The 16,703-nt window shown below is 39.8% G+C and overlaps 1 protein-coding gene across 4 annotated transcripts in view; it reads right to left on the reverse strand.

Moving 5' to 3' along the window:
• unc5db (unc-5 netrin receptor Db) overlaps nt 1-16,703 on the reverse strand; it is a 258,492-nt gene that overhangs the window by 7,967 nt on the left and 233,822 nt on the right. For 3 of the 4 annotated variants that reach the window (XR_008569990.1, XM_054772926.1, XM_054772924.1), the window contains 3 exons: nt 12,263-12,412; nt 7,510-7,674; nt 5,004-5,182 (listed from right to left, as the gene is read on the reverse strand). Coding sequence is in view for 3 of the 4 variants with exons in the window: in XM_054772926.1 (XP_054628901.1) it covers nt 5,004-5,182; nt 7,510-7,674; nt 12,263-12,412 (494 nt within the window). In the remaining variant the exon portion in view is untranslated. The remainder of the gene's footprint in view (nt 1-5,003; nt 5,183-7,509; nt 7,675-12,262; nt 12,413-16,703) is intronic. The other variant, XM_054772927.1, reaches the window with a different exon arrangement.

Consider the following 16,703-nt stretch of genomic DNA (forward strand, 5'->3'; position numbering starts at 1 on the left):
TCCTGGCACTCCGGTTTCCGAAAACATGCATGTTAGGTTAATTGGCGACTCTAAATGGTCCATAGGTATGAATGTGAGTGTGAATGGTTGTTTGTCTATATGTGCCCTGCGATTGGCTGGCGACCAGTCCAGGGTGTACACCACCATCGCCCAAAGTCAGCTGGGATAGGCTCCAGCATGCCCCTGTGTGACCCTGGGGTTCCCCCCCCATTGTGTAGAAAACATCTCAGGTGGGATCTCCTTGTCATGCCAGTAACGTTGGAAGCCATCTGGACCGTGAAGGTTACATTTTTCTCATCAGAGAATAAAACCTTTTTCCACCTTTCAATGTCCCATGTTTGATGCTCCCTGTCAACAGTCCGACCACGTTCAAAAACAGAAAGCCTCTGAGCTTTAGCCATCAGGAGGGCATGACAGTGTGAATGCCTGACAGAAAATGAATATTTTGAGCAGAGCCCAGAGGGAGGCTGAGCTCATTGCAGCGCCCCTGCAGACACCAATGAATGTGTTGCTCATACGAAATGCATTATGGGAATACTTTAAAAGAGTTTTTTTTTTATTTTAAACTCATATTGGTACATGTTTGTGTATTTGTCAGGTATACCTTTTGAGTGTTAAGTTGCTGTGTGATGAGTTTAGTGCTCTTTATAAGTCAGACTGTTTGTTATACTGTATATATAATGACCTCCTGCGATTTCCAATGGGTTGACAAGCTCGTTGTAAGTACACCAATAGCTAGTGATTGGCTCCTGCCAAAGAACGACCTAGCGTTTCCTCACTGACTCACAAGTGACACAGTATTTAAACAGTTAGAACTTAGGCACAAATTAGCCGCACCACTGTATAAGTCGCAGGGTTCAAAGTTTTTAATTTCACCGGGAATTACAGTGAAACATATTTGTGTGTATGTGTGTGTGTGTATATACTAATATATACTGTATGTATATATAGTATATATATATACATATATACTGCTAAAAAAAATTAGAGGAACACTTCAAAAACACATCAGATCTAAACTGGGGGAAAAATGATCTTGAATACCTTTCCTGATAATAAGTGGGTGATGTATTAGTAACAAAATGATGCCACATAATTTGATAGAAATGAAAATGATCACCCTATAGAGGGGGGAAATCAAAGACACCCCAAAAATGAAAGTGAAAAAATGATGCAGCACACTGGTCCATTTTGCTAAAATGTCATTGTAGCAACTCAAAATGATTCTCAGTAGTTTGTGTGGCCCCCACGTGCTTGTACGCATGCCTGACAACGTCGGTGCATGCTCCTAATGAGACTACGGATGATGTCCTGGGGGATCTCCTCCCAGATCTGGACCAGGGCATCACTGCGGTACTTGGGTGCATGGAGGAGATTCCATGAGACAGGTAGTTACTCCAGGAGAGCTGGACAGGGCCGTAGAAGGTCCTTCAACTTAACCTAACATGCATGTTTTTTGGAATGTGGGAGAAAGCCGGAGTGCCCGGAGAAAACCCACGCGCACACGGGGAGAACATGCAAACTCCACACAGATATGCCCAAGGGAGAATCAAACCCAGGTCTTCCCGATCTCCAAGTTGTTACTGTGTTGGCCAGCGTGCTAACCACTAGACCACCGTGCGGCATTTTTATTTACTTATTATCAGGAAAGATATTCAAGATCATTTTCCCCCCAGTTTAGATCTGATGTGTTTTTGAAGTGTTGCTCAAATTTTTTTGAACAGTGTATATATATTAGTATATATATATATATATTAGTATATGAGTATATATTAGTATATATTAGTCGTGCAAATCTTATCTATCCTATCTGTCAGAATCCCAGAATACAAACACAGAGGGAGAATTGCATAACATGCAGCCTGTAAATGCTGCAAGTGGCATAATTACAGTGATTAAACGTGTTGAGAAAGGATTAAACATGTTGAGACTTAGATGGTAATCAATTTTCCAGCATAGATAAATACATATCTAAGTATTTGAGAGCATCTTTTAATTTGTTTTAATTTGAATTAGTACAAGGTGTTGACTAAGGGTTCTAAGATCCTTTTTGTAATTCCATTTGGTGAACTAATTACACGTCAGCTCATTACAAACAGCACCCTAAATTTCTATACCGTGGGGGACATAATTATTAGATCCCTTGTTGATTTTGTGAGTTTACTGCCTTACAGAAAACAAACACCACCAAGCAAAATGTGACTTTGTACATGGAAGAGAAATGCTTGTTGGCACGCACAAAGGTCAGATGTTTTTGTAGTTGGTCCCCAGGGTTGCACACATCTCAGGAAGGATTTTGGTTCAATCCTCTTCATAGATACTCTCCAAATCCTGAAGGTCGCTTGGAGTTTCGGCTCCCGCCACAGATTTCAATGGGATTATTGCGATTCTTCTTGAACCATTCCTTTGTGGGGATGGGTACCAAAACTCTGTACCATAGGCATCGGTGCCGATGTAAAGGGTCTGTCCCATACTGCTGTTTAACAATTCTGTCTGCCTATGTGTAAATATTTACATCAGACAGTGGCAAATTACATTTTTTTGGCCATACCCGGTAGATAGAACAGCATACAAATACATCTGAGAACCATCTGCTTAAGTACAGTATAATGTCTTCATTTAGTCCATCTTAAGGAACATCAAGCGCCTGGGGAACATGCTTGCTTTTGGTCAAAATTTGTATGTTTTTCTTCTTTTAAGTATTGTTTGAGCACCGTTCAAACACCGGCACTGTTTCAAAAGTACCGATTTGACACTGGATAATACAGTGTATGTAAACCATACCCAACCCTACTCATCTGTTGCCTTGGCTGTATATTTTGGGTCAGCATCATGATGGAAAAACCCATCCACGATCCATCTTCAATGTTCTGACTGAGGACAGGAGGATCTCATTATGTGTATCTCAAGCATGTTGCTGATGGTCTTGCCCATTGTGGTGAAGAGGTTTGAATGGAACAGACTCCTTCTGTGACAGGTGTCTTTTATACACAAAACACCCCAGGAAAGATACAATCCTAAAGGGAGAGTACAAGTAGAGTACTTGTAATAGCAGTAGTAGTAGTGTGTCGTATAGGCTTCGCTATTGCAGTCCCTACCCTCTGGAATTCCATTCAACACAGTGGTCTCGGGTTGATACCACTATGAACAATACCGTAACCCAAGTCACAAACGTCACATGACATCAGACAGCTGACGTCAAAGTCCCCTCTTGATTTGCTGTTGCTCCTCGCAGCACAGATGAAATCCTCGCAGGCAGAAGCAACCAGCGGCTTCTGTTGTGGCTGGCGGCAGACGGTGTCTCAAGCGGCATGCAAAACTGCAGTTTTCATCTTTATTATCCAAATACTGCATAAAATAAGTCAGCGGTAAGATGCATCTACATCCAATACAAGTCCTCGTTGCATTTGAAGGGGCTAATTTCGTGCAAAACCTTTAAAAAAGTTAATCGCGCTGTGCACACTCTTAACTCCATTACGGAAATGCGTTTTTCTGCACTTACTTGTTATTGTTGGTATTATTGAATGATAAATTGGAAAATATTCTTATGGCTTAAGTTTTTCATGTGTTTTGTATCTTTACTTGGATACTTGTTTTTGTTTGTTTTATAATTGTAATGTTTAATAGCAAACTGGATGTGTTCATGAAGTATGAAAATAATGAACGCCACATAGTTTGACTGAAATACTACTGAATCTATGAACGTAAGTATTAATTAATTATGCATAATTGTGATTTTTTAAATTCATTATTTATTTTATTTATTCTTATTTTTACACGGTGCTGTTTTTATTTTATACAGTATGGTTCTAACTTTTAATCATGCACAGCAGAAAATGAGGCTGCACCAGATACATTTCATTTAAAAGCCGTACTTTTTAGGTGAAACAAATGTTGGTAATTTCAGTAAAATATAGGTTTAAAAAAGGCAGGACAATTTCTGTTTTGTATCAAAAAAAATATAGCACCAGGACACAGAAGTATCGAGTCAAACTGAACTGTAAATTTTCTGTATCGTTGCACCCCTACAATTTAGTTATTTATATTCTTTGAAAAGCGTCCAATAAGCGCTGTACTGTATACATTTGATTCATTATTATCATTATTATTATTTGAAACAGACTGTGGGGGTAAGAATTCTTGCTCGTTGGTAGGGAATGAAATACTTACTTCACTCCATAAAATACAAATTCATTTATAATCGTTGCAATAATTTTTTTCTGCATTTTTTGCATATATTTTGGCACTCAAAAAATATTATTTTATTTTAAATAAATGTATCAAAAATATATATTTTATTATTATCTTTTTGGACTGTTCATGTCCAGGAGGTAAATTTACAACAGCAGCAGGAGATTCAATTATATTATTATTATATTATCCTCACTGTCATCCTCTGGTTTACACTTGTACCCTTGACAATTAAAAATTTAATCACAATTACACTTGCGTCTAAAACAATGAGCGATTACAGGGGAGAAAATGATGCCTGGCTGAGATTTAACTGTAAAACGCACTCGTTGCCAAGCGAATGTATTTGCATGCCATGTACAGATGGTCCAGTAGGGGTCAGTGTTTCACTACAACTCACTGGCACTCTCCAAGAGAAATAAACAAGCAACTTCAAAGGCTGCAGCCATTGGTCACATCAGACCTCAAAGCCACCACCCAGTGTGGAGAGAAAATCTTATCTAGATGATTTGGAATTCCTAAGGGACCCAAGATAGCAGACCGCCATGAACCGTACGTTTAACAGGAGTTTATAGCCACCAAAAGCCAAGATCCTGCAACAAAAATCCAGCTGAATTGAGTGATCATCTTCAAAACAAAAAATGATATTGTATAATTATATTGTATATGTGAGATTGTGCAGCTGTGCCTAATGTTCACGTCTGTCAAGTATGTATATACTCTACAGCAGAGGACAGCAGAGCAGAAAGTGCACAGGGTTATTACACCTAGACAGGGTGCACATCATATGCAAAGAGAGGCAGGTGGCTCACCGATCCAAGTGGAGTTTATGGGCTAATAGTTGCCAGTCCTTGCCCTTGGCATTGGCAGTGTCAAAGGTGGCACAAATCCTCTGGCGGATGGATGATGGGACTTTGAAGGCCTTGGGTCCTGTCTGGGATGTGATGGTGCAGTCTGTCTGCATGAAAATTGGAACCAACTCCTTTTGAGTCTGGGGGAACAGAAGTGTGTATTCATTTGTTAGTAAAGCAAGTGTGATACCCCGCCCACAACTCCACTGGGTTGGTGTTTACTGTTTTCCAGTGTAAAGACTATTGCTTCTCTTCAGCCTTTCTTCCTGGTTCTTTGAAGCACAATGCTATCGGAGAAACAGCCAACGATCGCACAACGTTGAAGGTTTTCTAATTGTTTTAAACAAATAAGAGCAATATATTTGGTTACAGCGCTGGACTCTTATCACCAAAGAGTCAGATCGAGGATCGATGGCTTCTCGACTTAGTGCACAAGCCCCGCCTACCGTCTGAGTTGGCTCATGGCGCCTTCCAGTTTCTGTATGTCAACATGTCGCCAATAATATAATGTTGCAGAAACATTTATTACACACCATGACTTTCTACAGCCTGTGTAATGTCTTTAAAGTAAGTGTGACATCATTATTCTTACAAATCAGACAATAAAGACATATGTCATACAGGAGGCACTTGCAGTACCGCTACATCCTGAAGGGGTCAGGCATGCGTGAGCTGGAATGTGCCGTCACTGCTGTCCTTCCACAGAGGAAGCGTTTTTTTTTTTTTCTTTCTGCTAACACTAGCTGGCATAAAAACCAATGCAGTCAATATATTTTAAGTTCTGCTGAATTAATGCATGTATTTCACTGCCAAGGTGGAGCATTGTATACCCAAACTCACCAGGAAGTGATCAGACCTTTGCAACAAAGTATCAAAACTTTTCCTGGAGAATCAAAGGCTGCATGTACTTCAGATATAAATAAAAGGTAAGAACAAAGGTATTACACTGGATCTACAGGTGTAATAATAACTAATTAATTACTATTACCATTACTGACAGGGAAACGTTGTGTGTTATTATGCACTGATATCAATATCAGCAATCTGGATGTCACTCCAGTTCAGTTCAGTGAGCTTCAGTGTCCACTACTACGACACAGGAAGCTAAATAGTGAGTCAGTGAGAGTTGTGATTGCTCACCCTCAGGAAAAGTACGAAAAGGCTGCCACTACAAAGCTAAATACAAATTATTTTACATATTTGAAGGTTTTTCAAAAACGTAACACAATCATTTTGGATATTGGCCATAAGGTGGAGTTTCCTATCAAGCTCCAACACTGCTGTGTTGACGCTGTGGGTGTAATAAAACGTGTTGTTTTGTCGTCACGTCTGACAAAGTAATGGTCCATCTGGGATGATGAAAGTTTAGTAGTGCAGACGGCCTCAGGGCAGGATAAGCATGCGAGTGACTGGATGTGAAAAAGCACTTGTGAGCAAACAATGGGTATCACTCTCCTCTGCCTAAACAGCCGCTGTCAAGCTGCTCTTGAGTAAGGATTTCCAACTCCTAGCTGCTCCAGTGGAGCTGCTCAGCTGCTGACAGAAGACTGTTCTTACTCTGGGCAGCTCCCAGGGTGTATGTAAATGTGAACGTTGCAAATGTCTCTACAGATAAACAAATGTTAGCAGATGCAGGGAACTACTAGACTGCAGTTACTTGTGTAAATAATTATTAGTATGAACTTTTGTCCTTGCTCTTTTTTTCCCAATTTTTGCTGGTGTTGTTTCCTTACATTTTCCAAATTTTTCAACTTTCTTTATAAGTAATCTTTGTAATTTTTTCTTTATTCTTTATTCTCATAATATTTTGACATTATTCCCTGAATATAACTTTTTTTCCCCAACCTAGTTTTCCAGAAATTACAACTTCATTTTGTTTTGTTTCTCATATTCCGTCTTTTGAAAAAGAATTTTTTTCTTTAATATTTCAACACTATGTTACTAAAATTACATAATTTTTCCTCATAATATTATGAGTTTATTCTCATAAAATTAAAACTTTTTTCTCTTAATATTTTGACTTTATTTTCTATCTCTGCTGTTTTTTTTAATTTTCCAACTATTTAAACTTTCTTCTTAAAAAATGTCTTCTCGTAATTAGGATTCTGTTTCCATAATATTTATATTCTCATAACATAACTTTTTCCGCAGCCTAATTTTCCATAAATTAGAAAAACTCTCAACTCCCTGCTACTAAAATCAAGTTATTTTTCCTCATAATATAACAACATTATTCTCATAAAATTATGACTTTTTCTTGGTAGATTACCCCTTTTTTCCCCGCCGCAAATGGCCCCTGGGCCGCAGTTTGGACACCCTTGGAATACAGCGTTATCCTCACTCTATTAATACACAATGCATGCTCAGATCCGGCCCAGTGCAGGACGGTTACAGAAAGTAAAGTAGATCCCTGCATATTGTGATGCGGCATTCACTGCACTGTCAACGTCCCCTCTCAACGGCTCACCTCACAAACAGCTGTGTAAACCTGCAGAATTTGATCGTGCCCTTTGACCTGGCTCACGCTGATTTTGCAGGAGAGCTGGGTGGTTGCAGGGCTGTATCTCTCCAGAGAGAAGGCACAGTGCAGGGGCTGCTGGTTGCTGCACCACACTTGGGGGAAGGAGAATTCCTGTGGAGGGATGCGAGCATCATATAGTGAGTGAAGACACAGCAGTCACTCGAAAAAATGACTCCACTCCCAACCTCAACAGCACCCTCTGTCACATGCACATCAGAGCACTAGGATGATAACACTGGTTTCAATAATACAGTCATTACTCAGATAATATAATGACTTGTACTATTTATTGTACACTATTTACCTTTGTGAGCGAATATATCTGCTAAAGGTTGATAGGCATTATACTGTAAACTTACATTTCAGCTGCTGTAATTTCCAAACACCTCATTGTGCACCAAACGCATTTTGCTGCATCCAAAACATGTACTTTGACCAAACTCCGATAAAATGTGTACGCGTGGCAGACGTAACCAGCGTAGTCCACACACAATGCAACTAAAATTGACTCGTGGAAAACTATATGCAAATGGGCTGACGTCTGCCTGAACACACAATGTGAACTCCAGAGTATCTGCGTGTTATTTCTCATCAAAATTCAGACAATAACGAAAGCGACAACGATTCAAAGTCAAAACTATCGTGTAGTGTCCATGATACAGCCAAGATTTATACTGATCTGTTTTCTCTAAACCAGGGGTGTCAAACTCGTGCCATGGAGGGCCGAGACACTGCAGGTTTTCTTTGCAGCCGGTCTCTAAAGCAGGTGATTTTAATGATCACCACCTCCTCTAATTTGAGGGAAGGAGCTCATCATCAAATCACCTGCTGGAGAAACTGGTTGGAGAAAAAACCTGCAGTGTCTCGGCCCTCCATGGCACGAGTTTGACACCCCTGCTCTAAACGATACATTTTGGGAACCGTTTTTTTACGTCATGCTTCCACGGATGGTGAAGTGTGTTACTCATGCGCTGACAATGCTTTGAAGAACACAGTGTTGAGTCCGTTGAGTCCGGATTTTGAAGTGGTGTCCATCCTCTAGCTCTGTGTTACATTCAAGATACGTCGCCGTTTTGAAACACGTTTGTGACAATTTATGGTCACTTTAAAGCAGGATCTGGAGGTCGCTTCCGTCACCATTGTTCACTACTACTACACAGGAAAGTAAAGTAACGAGAGTTGTCGTTTCTGACACGAGGGAAAATACTACACTCCCCCCCGACCCCCGACATATATAAAAACAGTACTTTCTCTGAAAACTAATTACATTTATGAAGGAGTACAGTAATTCTGTTACTAATTAACAGAATTATTATTCTTGGGCGAAAGTAACTAGTATCTAGAACTAACTATAACTACTTCTCACCTGCTTTATCAAAATGCTGGCACGTGCAACTTTCTTTGGCTCCATTTTGGGTCATTTAGTAGCCGTGATCAAAAGAAAAACAGAGAACGTAACTGAGCGTAACTGCTAGTTAGCAAAGAACTACAGAGTCAACCGCTGATGACATCATAGACAGGCGACATAGATGACTTTCAGTTCCTGTTTCCATGTATTAGCGAGCTAATAGGATGCTGTTTTGTGATGAAAATATATTAAGAACATACTATTAAGAACATACTTCAGACTCCATAGTCCAGAACATACATACTCACGCAGTATATTAATATCACAACAAGACAAGTGCCATTTTCTACGAGGCAACATTTTTCCCGCTAATTTTCGAAGTTAACCAAAAACACGCTAACCGGGGCGTACACTAACTGACATTCCACTGTACTTTCCCTAACGCTGAAAATATAGCGCGATATTCAGTTTAACCAACTATTGTCTGCTATGAACGTCTATTCAAATGAAATGAAAAATAATCAGATTCATTGTAGACTAGGCTTTATATTGACATGCACTTTCAATGTTCACACCTCTAATATATAATATGGTTCAGTTTTAATGACTGCTGCAAGACTGACTTGATCAGTGTTTAATTTCTGGAGAACCAGCACATCTGCAGAAATGTTTTTGACCTCTCCTGGAATCTATCGCTGCCAAATCTGCATATTAATATGTGACCTGTCAGTGATTATAGAGGAGGCCGTATTAAAAGTGTTGACCCGTGTCCCTGCTGAACACCTGACCCTCATGGTTTTGATCTTGGCTGCTTCGTGCTGCACACAGCAGCAGAAAATAATCAAGGTGAGGCAGCGAGGGGTGGTGTGGAGGAAAAACTTGGATGCGTTTTCAGCACTAAAAGCTGACTTGAAGTATGCCACAGTGCTCTGCTATTAGCTATTATTCTACACCTGCTCCATCAAAGTGAGGCTTTCTCACTCTCCGGAGGCTCTCAGGCTTTGAAATACAAAGCTTTCACTGTATTTTTATGTTGGGATACAACTCAGAAGCTCTGCAAATAATTTACACATTTAATATATATATATATGTATATTAAAAATGAAACAAAACATCTCCTGCTGTCTTTCTGCTTCTGAAACAGATTCTAGTTTTACAAACTCAGTCCTTTTCCCCCTTTGTTGACAGTAGGTTTTGGTTACGACTTTTGGTTGACTTTTGTTTGTCCGGCATCTTCCTGGACTACCCTGTTGCTCCGTTCTTAGTCTGCATTTCTTCCCAGCCTTATACGTTGCAGTAGCTGCCCTTTTAGACACTCAAAGTTTATTATTATTAGCTTCAAGTTTTTTCTCTGCTGCTCTGCCTATTTTTTTGGGAGGGTTGTACTTTGTTTTCTGCATTTTGGATGTTTCTATGTATTTACCGTATTTATCACGTTTTTTCAAAAATATATTAGTGTTCTCTCGCTACATCGCGTTTCACCTTTTCGCTGTTTCGCGGCTTTTTTTAAGTGCAATTTTGCAAATTTTTTTTTAACAGCGTCTGAACACGCATTGTCTTCTGCGTCCTTGTGGTGTATTAGAGCGACCCATTGGTGCTCTGCTGTATGTGTCTGTTATTGTATTTACTACTGTTACCAGTAGCGGGTGTTGTATACTCATGTGAGAGTTGAAGACCACCTTGTCTCAGTATGTGTTTATGTGCTGTATGAGCATATTAGGAACACACAGTCACTGTTGCCAACTTTGCAGTAAGAAAAGGAGCTATTGGCTGTCGTAGAAGTAGCTAGAAGTCGTGAGATGACGTCACCAATTAATTGGCATACATTTCCATTTGAGGCTGTAAAATGCTGTAGGAAAAAAGTATAATCTCTTAGCAGAGACATAAAATTGAGTAAAACAATTGAACAGTGAATAACAGATTATGCTGTGTTTATTCTATGGGTCACATTAACATGACAGATGTGGTTTATGAGTAGCAGACCCTTCTGGTGAATATACAGTATCCATCTATCCATCCATTTTCTATACCGCTTCTCCTCTTTAGGGTCGCGGGGCATGCTGGAGCCTATCCCAGCTGACTTCGGGCGACAGGCGAGGTACACCCTGGACTGGTCGTCAGCCAATCGCAGGGCTGAATATACAGTATGTAATAGCAATTCATTTGCACTTTTGATGTGTAGAGCTCCACGTCACCACCCGCCGCTGCTCAGTGAGAACACAAAAAGCAGAACAATACGTGCTTTCAGCATATTAGAAAGTCAGAAAAAGTCGCTAGATTTGTCGCTAGTCGCTTTTGAGAAAATATGTCATCAAGGGGGGTTGGAATGTCACCATATCTAGCGACAAACTCGCCAAGTTGGCAACACGGTCTCACACGAGCGATCTCATAACAGCCATAATAATCCCTAAGACTGTTGCAGCCGCAACCCACGCCAAGCAAAAACTCAACTCTGAACCCTCAAAGTCACTTCCTGTCTGTGCCACCAGAACACATCTACAGCAACACACATGAGCATGAGGCTTATTTATGTCTTATTTTCTCTTATTATGTCAACTCTACTGGGCAATTCATGTGTAAAGGTGACTATAAGGGAGTTATTTCATGTCTAGAGCTCTAATAATAAAAAAAAATGTATTTACAATGTCATACGCAACGGTTTTATATGCTTTAACTATGAAAATATTAGTACAAGTATAATAAATAATAGTACAGTAAATGTAAGTATGATATAAATAAGGAATCCTACTTCACGGTCGAGTCGAGAACCAATTAACCGCGATAAACGAGAGATTGTGTTATATAAGTACACTTGTATTTCTTCCTAATTAACTGCTTTTGTCCAATTATAGTCTTATGTCTACGCCGAGGTCCAAAACCCAGCTGGGCCGTCACACAGCTACTTTTTTCTGTATTGGAACTGATTGCATTACTGATTGTTGCAAGTTCTGATCCAGGCGTATTAAAGTCAGACTCCCCTAAAATGTCAATGTGACTTATCAGATTTAGACATACTGAGACATGTACCTGCTGGATTGAAGACTGAATGTGCAGTTTAATAGACCTGACAAGTACCCACTCAAGAGTATTAACAGCAAAAACTGTTTTATCTTATGAAGGAACATACTTGCACTCATGTAAGAAAAACATTAAATAATAAATTATGTGGTGTGAGTAAAAAAAAAAGAAGCGGAGCTCTCACTCTGACTGAGGAATGAACCTGGGAGGAGCACCACAGATCAACCTAAGTAGCTGTTAACGGCACGAACAGGATCGTGCCGATTTGCACTTTTCTCAACGCTAATTCGCAACGTTTTGTCATGACACCCTTTCGGTTGCACACGCGATTACCTGACACGTGGTAAAGGGTTTGATGCTCCACAGGAACTGAGGAACATCCTGGATGGACACCTGGAGGCTGAAGGTGTTTGCTCGGAAAGGCAACATCTTTGGCTCTTCGAGGAGCTGACCCCCTCTGCTCTTCTCTGCCGCCACGACTCCCTGGAGGGCAAAGAGGAGGGAGGGATGCGTTAGAGCAGCCCTGTCCAAAGTGTGGCATGGGGGTCATTTGCGGCCCGCGGCTGTTTGTTTATTGGCCTGCGGCACATTCTAAAAATATAATTTAACAGCAAAATGGAAAAATCAGCAGTAATTTTAAAAGAATAAAGTAAAAATATAAAGAAAAAAGTTGCAATTTTACGACAATAACAAGTTCAAATATTAAAGAATTTTTTTTTTTTTTTCAAAGTCGTAGTATTATGAGAAACAAACACAACAACAAATGAAGTTGTAATTTTTGCGGAAAAAGTTATAATGTTATGAGAATAAAGTCAAAATATTATGTCAACAATGTCATAATTATGAGAAGAAAATGTACATGAAGAAAGTTGAAACAGTTGAAAAAATTAAAAGCAAACAACAGCAAAAATGGGGAAAAAGAAAAGGCTGAAGTTCACGCAAATAATACGCGTCTTCACCTCTATCACAATTTTTTAATTTTTAAAAATATATATAACTTCTTAGCATATTGTATCCTTTTACAAAATATCAGAGTTTGCATCCTTTCATTTTTCCTTATGTGGCCCTCGGTGGAAAAAGTGTGGCCGTCCCTGCATAACAGGTAACGAATGAGGTCAAAGGAATTAAATGCATACCTGTAGACGTTTGCATTATAAAATGAGGAACATTTTACAGAAAAATAAGGAAAAATTTGGGAAAATAACAGAAATTCTGAGAAATGTTGCCCGAAGTGTTGCTGAATGAACCAGAGTGCTTTTATTAACTATTAAAATGGTAGCGTGCTGGTAAAGATGGGCCAAATATGGTAGTTTTCCAATAAAAACGGGAGTGTATGATCAAAACATAGGAGGAAAGCAAATAAAAACAAACAAAATCCAGAAGCACATTGGGCCACCATTCTTTTTTTTGCACACTAACACCTGTTCATCCAAATTTTCATCATTTAACACTGAATCGCTTAACAAATCCTCCAAATTGCACTCTCCATTAGCATCACACAAAGCCTCAACACGGCAGATTGAAGCTCGTATTTCATGTCGCTGAAAGGCTGAAATTAAACCTGTGATGATGACACAGCATCGTTTGTCATCACTGTGGTGTGTCCCAGTGGCCTGAATATCCTCAAGCATCTCAGTCATTGCAAACACAAGTGTAAGTGATCGCATAGATCGCAGATATGAACATGTTGGGATAACCGTGTGAGTGTGCATGTGTTTGGATTGACGAGTGCGCTCGTGGCGCATTCCGTGCTGTCATCTCTGTAGGTGTGAAAAATACAACTCATGACGAACGTCGGATGAAACACATTGAAGAAAAGTGACAAGCAACCTGGAACATAAGGTGTCACATCTGCACCGTACTATATGTCCGGATTTGTGAATGAACAGTGCTCCATTCACTCCCGCAAATTCACAGATTTTTGGTTTAAAAAAATAATTGTTTGATTTGTTTTTCTCTGAAAATATTCAATTTCATATCACACATCACATTCACTCCATGTGGGTCATCATTTATACAGTAAATATGTGGTAATACAGATCAAATGCACAGCACACATGTGCCACTGTTAGACAGCACGCAGTTTTTACATTTATGTCTTTATGCCTTACCAATAATGTTTTTTCATCAAGCTTTGAGATTTCACACTTTGTTTGGCGGTCCTTGAATGCACCATAGTTGTGAGCTGCGACTGTGTGCGGTGAGCGGCTACACTGTGACTCAGATTCCATCCGTTCGTGGATCATCTTACATTGTCTTTCACTAGTGGTGAGTAGCTATACGTTTTACATGCGTTTAATAAGTGTGTGAGGCATATTTAGGGTGGAATCCTGGATTGTGTATTTAGCTTGTTAGCTTGGGTCGCTAGTGCACTATGGCAGTTAAAGCGAGAGGGTTCTGGAGCTGAACCCATCCATCCATTTTCTATGGCGCTTGTCCTCATTAGGGTTGCGGGGGGTGTGCTGGAGCCTATCCCAGCTGACTTTGGGCGAGAGGCGAGGTGCACCCTGGACTGGTCGCCAGCCAATCGCAGGGCACTTATACAGACGACTTCACTTGATTATGCTTTTTCAAAAATATATGAATTACTAAATCTTGCTGAATACGGCCTGTTATGAGTCCAAAAAATATCCATGTTTAAGTATACATATTTTTGGCCTACATTTAGCATTCTCAAGCAAAACTAAGTAAAATACACATCAGAAGATGCATTCAAAGGCATTGTGATGATATGCAGTCTTCTACACTGGTCACTAGGTGTCAGTAATGTTACTGTAATATTCAGTGACACACACAAGCACCAGACTTGATAACCGGAACAGCAGACTTCATTGCAGGTTCGAATGATCTCCCAGGAAGCACAACAATCCCTAACACGGGCAACAGTTGTGTCTGTGACCCACGCCAAGCTGAAACTCTGAACCCCTGTCGTAGCAAGCACACAAGCAAGAGTTTTATTTTTGTCTCATATTATTTTGTTATGTTTACTCTACAGGGCTCTAATAATGTTTAAAAACATATAAATAAGGAATCCTACTTCACGGAAATTCACTTATCACAGGCAGGTCGGGAACCAATTAAACGTAATAAACGAGAGGTTACTGTATTTCTGTTTCTTGTGTTTCGTGAGAGAAGGACTAAAGGTTCATCAATTATACAATTTACATGCAAAATAATAAAATAGTGTATATCGTGGATGTGGACCTACATGTGTGTGTGCGGAGCAACAGAGACCGCCACATGTGCTTTGTATGTGTGATTGTTTGCAGGTTCATTCCCCCTGTGCAGTAATAATACACGCTTTCTTTTCCAGCCTGACTGATTTGGTTTTAATACATTGAGGCAAAGGTCGCAGTATTCTAATCAGTGCCAGGCAAAATGTTAATCGATAGTTATTTTTTGATCGTGCTTGTCAGCAATCTGGAGGGTTTTTAAGCACTGAGATCCTATAAATGAGCATCTAGGAAATCAAGTCCCCTCTGCTCCCTTGAGAGCATTGACTAAACAGGAAACTCATCCAAGGGACTCGCTCTTCCCCGAGACCCCCTTTCTGTCATGTAACAGCCATCAGCAGCAGCTGCCTTTAAAATGGATTCTGAATTTAGTTTATTCCTTCCAAGCAGATGCCAGACGTGTGCACATCCCTTGGGTTCTTGTCTGTTGAGCGCCACATCTCTGTTGTGTTTTCCAAGCTTCAGCAATCACACACTGCTTTCTGCTTCTGCAGTAAGCCTGATTCAACACAAACAACATATGAGAAATGTTTTTTTCTTCAGCCGAGACCACTAAAACATGAGGCTTGACATTTTGGGGGATTTTGATTTTAGAATACGGTCTCCGGAAGAAAGGAATGCAACAATGCTGTTATCTTGAAATTTTGCTTCAAAGATACATCAGGGTTTTCGCTACAGGTGATCGATCGTGGCGGTGCACCACTACAATATAAAAATTAGTTGGTTTTTTTTTAACTTGAAAACAATTTTAGTAATATATTGTAAGGATGGATATATATGCCACATAGATACCTATATAGCTTATTATTTATGCACATATTGACCACAATTTGTTTGAAAACGAATTAAAATATCATAAAAATGTTTCACTCCGCTTTATTTTGATAAGCATGCACCGTCTACCTTGCTGCCACTTGCGCATGTATAACCAGATACGCAACATGTCTTGTGTTGACTTTCACTTTGTCTCTTATTATCGTGAGAATGAACAATAGCTGTAAAATGTGTAGTCAATTGACGACAGTTTGTCACATGCTAAGCCTATCTACGCTAGCGTGTGTGATCGCTCACGTTTCAATCTCATTCCACTTTCTGGCATTTTTCTTTACATTGCCTGGCTGGAGGCATCTAGCTAGACCGATTGTGTCCCACGGCGAGCTACGATCACCATCACAACTTACTTTTTTAAAGTGTCACTTAATAATCTTGCTCTGTTGTGTGTCGACGCTGTACGTTGTGTGTACAGCTTTGGACAGTGACGCCATCACAGGGATCTCCAACAAGTAGCTCACCAGCTGATGTTGACTAATTGACCAAAGAATATTTGCTTCACCTCTTAGTATTTTGGTATTTTATATTGTTTGTTCTATTCGAACGTGACGCCTGTATTTAATGACAAATGAGCACACTGGGTGGAGATGCGCTTAGTAAATAAAGTGCAATTTAAATGTTGGCAGCGCTCTCAGCAACTTTGCCATTAAATTAACATGCAATGTTCTTGGTTCATGTTCTGCTAGTTGTTGAAAGAACTTAAATAAACA

Source organism: Dunckerocampus dactyliophorus, chromosome 4, assembly GCF_027744805.1.
Source record: "Dunckerocampus dactyliophorus isolate RoL2022-P2 chromosome 4, RoL_Ddac_1.1, whole genome shotgun sequence".
Taxonomy (NCBI): Eukaryota; Metazoa; Chordata; class Actinopteri; order Syngnathiformes; family Syngnathidae; genus Dunckerocampus; species Dunckerocampus dactyliophorus.